At 40.0% G+C, this 5,360-nt stretch overlaps 1 protein-coding gene across 10 annotated transcripts in view; it reads right to left on the bottom strand.

The window, feature by feature from the left end:
• Positions 1-1,928: 1,928 nt before the first annotated feature.
• The window catches only part of VWA8 (von Willebrand factor A domain containing 8), a 140,504-nt gene continuing 137,072 nt past the window's right edge, over positions 1,929-5,360 (bottom strand). For all 10 annotated transcript variants that reach the window (XM_089511040.1, XM_089511039.1, XM_089511037.1 and 7 more), the window contains one exon: positions 1,929-4,741. In XM_089511040.1, coding sequence (XP_089367166.1) covers positions 4,633-4,741 — 109 coding nt within the window. In that variant the 3' untranslated portion in view covers positions 1,929-4,632. The remainder of the gene's footprint in view (positions 4,742-5,360) is intronic.

Genomic DNA, 5,360 nt, shown 5'->3' with positions numbered 1-5,360 from the left:
CTGGAATTTTAAACTAAATATGTTTTTAGTGGTCTGTCGGCTAATTTACATTTGTAGCCTATCCTTTCCTCAAAGAAGTTAACCTAGCCTCTGAAAACACAGATCCATTCAGTCGCCAACAGATCATCCTATGTGCGTTTACATCTATACTTTGAAGACATCATGACTGAGGAAGAACACATGCGCACACACAAAACTCTCCTATCAACACAATATTTGGCTTGTATAGTTCTTCTTCTCCTCTCACAGTGCCCCCTTAGTGATGAGAGGTGTACTTATCTAATATGACAGAAGTGGTTGAAAGAGACATAGCTGTGGCAACAAACCTTCTACTAAATGTCAAAACGATTAGAACACTCTGTTGGCATAAACTCACACTAGTCTGGCTTCACCAAAGTAGAAAGTTCAGCTTTACAAGAATGAATTTGGAGTTACATTCCTGTGTAGTCATTCTCTTCCTCAAATTTCTTTTAGCTTTATCCAGATGTTCACAACTTAATACAGTCCCTTCTCAAAACATTTTCCCACTTGCCAGTGGCTGTTTGACTCAGGGTAAAAATTCATCCTATCCTCTAGAATACAGCTAGCATTAAAGTAATTGCACTGGATCAGCTCTGGCACTTTTGCCGTCTCATAAAGTAAAGGTTGCTTAAAATAATTTTGCCTACATCACAGAGATATCAAGAAACAAGATGCCTGTTAGTGCATAAGATCTGAAAATAATTCTAAACTCAAATATGTACATTTTCCATCTCATAGAAACACTACCCATGTGACCAACCTGGTACTTTTCTTAATTTTCCATGCCACAAATAGCAGTAAAATATAAACCACCTCCTGTGGTTACTGAATAGTGGTTAACATTTCCAGTATCCTGAAGGTGGGACAAGGGATATGGGCAAAAGTTGACGTTATTCATGTTCCTCTTTGTACACATATATCCTGGAACAAGGTAAGTAAACAAAAAATAGCAACTGCATGCAAACCCTCCTTTATTTAAAATGCAGTCACCCATTTAGAAAATCATACTGTTCTTGCCTTAAAAGGTAAAGGTTTCCCCTTTTGATGTGATTGTCTAGTTTGTCGACTCATCTCCATTACTAAGCCAAAGAGCCAACCTTGTCAAAAATGACTCCTTGATCATGTGGCCAGAATGAATGCACAGAATGCTGTTACCTTCCCACCGAAGTGCTACCTATTTATCTACTTGCACTTTTGCATGCTTTCAAGCTGCTAGGCTTAGGCCTTGCCTTAGGTCCTAATTATTACACTTCGGCTTCTCTAGCCCCCCTCCTCTTGACTAGGCATGGAGTGGCTGTTGCAGGGGGCTTCAGCGGATCTATGGTAGGTCCAGCAATGCTTGGGTTGCTGCAAAGGGAGGAAGGGAATACCAACCTCTGCAGTGCCCAAAAATTGACAAACAAAGGCATGAGGCTGCGAGACAGAATGGTGTAGTGGTTTGAGTGTTGGACTAGAGCTCTGAGTCCAGGGTTCAAATTCCCACTTAGTCCATGAGAACTCGCTGACTGATCTTGGGAAAGTCATGCTCTCTCAGCCTCAGAGGAAGGTAATGGCAAACCCCCTCTGAATAATTCCTGCTCAAAAAAACCCCACTCTTAATAGATTCATTTGGGGAAGAGACCACAAGAGCCATCCAGTCCAATCCCCTGCCATGCAGGAATTCACAATCAAAGCACTCCCAACAGATGGCCATCCAGCCTCTGTTTAAAGACCTCCTTACAAATAAATGCTACCATGTTTTAAACAATTCTGTAAATGTCTATTCAGAAGTAAATCTTACTGAGTTTGATGGAGATTATTCCCATGTAATTGTGTACCGGGCATTTTTTTAGCTGCTCCCTTCAACACCATGTCTGCCCTCAGAAAGTGTAAAATATAACTCTGGTGAGGATTTATGAACATGAGAATGCATTTGTCCACTGTACTTTATTAAAAGTAAGAGTAGAAAATAAAAGATCGCTATACAGTGTTGTTCTCCAGTTACAAAGAGACCCTTCTTTATTCATTTAAATGTCCAAATTGGAAAAACAGTTCCTCATTGTCCACACACGTCTTTGGGTGCAGCAGATGGACTATTTAAAGCAGTACTTCATTGCCTGCCAATGTTGCAGAACAGGAACAATACCAGAAAACTGACCGGCTGAAACAGTGTCAAGTGAAAGTTATAAAACAAGGAATAATGGGCATTTCCAAGAGCTAAGTTAAGACAGAAGTCTAAAAATAGGGTGGTACAGATTTTTGGGTCTATAGTATTTTATTTTATTTTATTGACAGAACACTTTTTGCATGCGGAACGGCTGAAGTTCTCTTGGCAGTAGTAGCCAAGTAAATTTAAAATCACAATAAATTAATGATAAAACAGCACAAATAAAAACAGCAGCATCGGACTAGTACCCTTCAGCACATAATAAAACCAAAGTAAAATCAAATAAAAATGGCATTCATCTGGTACCAAGGAGGCCATAATAAAGGCAGGTGCCAGGCAGATCTCCCTGGGGAGTGTATTCCAGAAACAGGGAGCCACCATGATTAAATCCATCACTTAGCAACTTACTTTGCTTCATCTGGTGAGTAAGAATGGAGCTGTTTCTATGCATAAAGTGATTTTAACCCAAGAAAGTGCTACATAATACTGTAGTGCGAACCAGCGCAGTGCAGCAGTTTGAGTGTTGGTCTAGGACACTCTGAAACTAGAGTTCAAATCCTGACTCAGCCATGGAATTCCACTGGATGAACTTGGGCAAGTTATGCTCTTTCATCCTTAGAAGACAAGGACAAACCCACTCTGAGCATATTACTCCAAATTCCTTATGGCAGCTTTAGTGTTGCTATAAGACAGAAATGACTTGGAAGGCACATGACAATCATATAGTACTCCGTTACCAGGAAAGGCAGGACCTTGTCATGTTTTTACATATGGAGACTGGCTCTTAGGCCTTCCCTCACATAACTGAAGGCTATTTCCTTGGGAGGAAACTATTTTTCCTTTATTAATGCTCGGTTTGCCATAAGACTATTGAATGGAATGGGGTCTTCTTACCACATACCCTTTAAATGGCATTTTTAAAATGATATTCTTAAACCACTGTAGTCTAAAAGCAGCCAAATACACCACAAGCAAAACACTCTTCAGCAGCCCGGAATCTTGTCATTCTTTAACAGTGTGTTTTCATCACTGCATGACTGCCAAGAAAAAAGTGGCACTTTTACCCTTCTGCTCGGGTGGCGCCACAGAAACCACCAGCCTCTCTTGACCGGAGAAGTTTTACTTTATAAGCACATTCTCATCCAGTGGAATGTTGTTTCCCAAGATTTACGCAAAAGAAAAGGCAAGCTCATCTTGTATACAAGTCTTACTTCTGTCTCTGAACACGGTTTGTAACTGGGTAGGTGTCTGTAGCTAAAGGAACTAAATAATACCTTGCAGTTTGAAATAACTGAAACAAACCAGCACAGCAATCTCTACCCTTTAGCAGTTGCCTCTAGCATTCTCGCTCACAACACTGTGTATCTATTCTAGACAGCAAACACAAAGACTACTGCATGAATTGGATTTAGACACTTCCTCAGCTGAAGATATCCTATTGTTAGACTATTTAAAATCTGTTTGATTGTTCTAACAAAACAGGACATTCCAGTCCCTCTCCCCACCCTCCCCAACAAAAAGGTGTAGCTGCAATTTCTAAAATGGGTTTCCCATCTGGTATGGAATAGAATTGCCAGACCTGAGCAGATCTTAGGTTCATAGAATCATAGAGTTGGAAGAGACCTCAAGGGCCATCCAGTCCAACCCCCTGCCATGCAGGAACAGAGTATCAAAGCACCCCAGACAGATGGCCATCCAGCCTCTGTTTAAAAATCTCCAAAGAAGGAGACTCCAGGTTCCTCTTCTGTTCGTGTGCCATGCCTTCCCCTAAAGTAGTAGCAACTAGTGGGTTCCATGTCAATGGGATGGTGAAGCCACTTCAGATTTTAGCTCAAACTTGAAAGGGGGTAACCACTGGCTGCTGGTTGTTCCCATGTCAGTGGCACAGCAAATCCTGACTTCAATCCAGTACTCTTAAACAATGTTCTGGGCACAACAAAGAGTGCTTGTTGTTTTGATTTTTTTTAAAAAAATAGAAACATTAGAAATAATAATAATAATAATAATAATATTTATTTATAGCCCGCCTCTCCCAGAAGGAAATGAACAAAATTAATAATAATAATAATAATAATAATAATAGGATTTATTTATATACCACCCAATATCACTTTTTGAAAATAATCACCAGAAAAATGACAGATTTTTTTTTTATTCTGGTCTCCACGGGAAGATATTCACTTCAAAGCATAATATCTAGGAAACTGTGACAGGAAACCTTAGTTTATCAGAAGGCTTTGATTATGAGTGTTTTTCAAACTAGGCTTTCTACTCATGAAGAGTAGTGGGTACTTGGGAATTCAATTACAACATTTACTCCAATGTAAAGTACAATGTTTACTCCAATATAAAGCATAAGTTATTAGTGCTGCAGCTCTTAGGTTTAAATCGTCATCCTGATTACTCTGAGCTGCTTTCTATGTTTAAATTCATACTTCCAGTTATTCATTAAAAGCAGGCACTTCCTAGGGACTGGACAGCATGGTGGAGGTAAAGATCTGCTGCAAAATCTGTGGAATTTCCTTGGTATCCATAGCAATAAATGAGCGCCCTGCCGGTAGGGTCCTTTGCAACCTAGAGATCAAGAAAGAGAAAATTATCATTACAGTAAACCAGTAAAAAAGGGTTAGACGAACCCTTTTTAGAAAGGGTGTTTTAAATCCATATGCTGTGATTGTAAACTGAAAACCTTCAGTGGGATCCTAAAATGGAAAAAAAGTGATCTTTTTCTGCACAAATATTTCTGCAATAACACAACAAAGTGCCTTGCTCTTAGTAATTTTGTCATGCCCACAGTGGGCATGGCTGTCACTATAAGAATAAGCAACAGGACTGGCAATGCAGAAACTCCAGCATCAAGGACACTTAAGCTATTTGATTTGAGGGACCAGCAAGGTTTTCTTCCCAGCATACAAGGGACTAGCTCCATATTTGTGCACATTGACTACAGCTCCATCTTGCTTTTCTGGAAACTCTCCAGAGACTGGGAGCCAATAGCTTGAGGATTGGATTGTGCCCTAGGACCACCACTTTGAGTAGCACCGCTCTAGCAGTGTGATGGTTATGCAGTCAGACTGTAATAGGATGTCTGCTTAAAATTAATAAATGGTCTCTCTGAGCAAACTTATACACACTTCTCAGCATATACACACTTCTCCTTGAGCAAATTTATATGCACTTCTCAGGTGCTAGG

This window comes from Sceloporus occidentalis, unplaced genomic scaffold, assembly GCF_023333645.1.
Source record: "Sceloporus occidentalis isolate IW3139 unplaced genomic scaffold, rSceOcc1.0.p SCAF_2, whole genome shotgun sequence".
Classification (NCBI taxonomy): Eukaryota; Metazoa; Chordata; class Lepidosauria; order Squamata; family Phrynosomatidae; genus Sceloporus; species Sceloporus occidentalis.
This window is presented reverse-complemented; position numbering and strand designations above follow the sequence as displayed.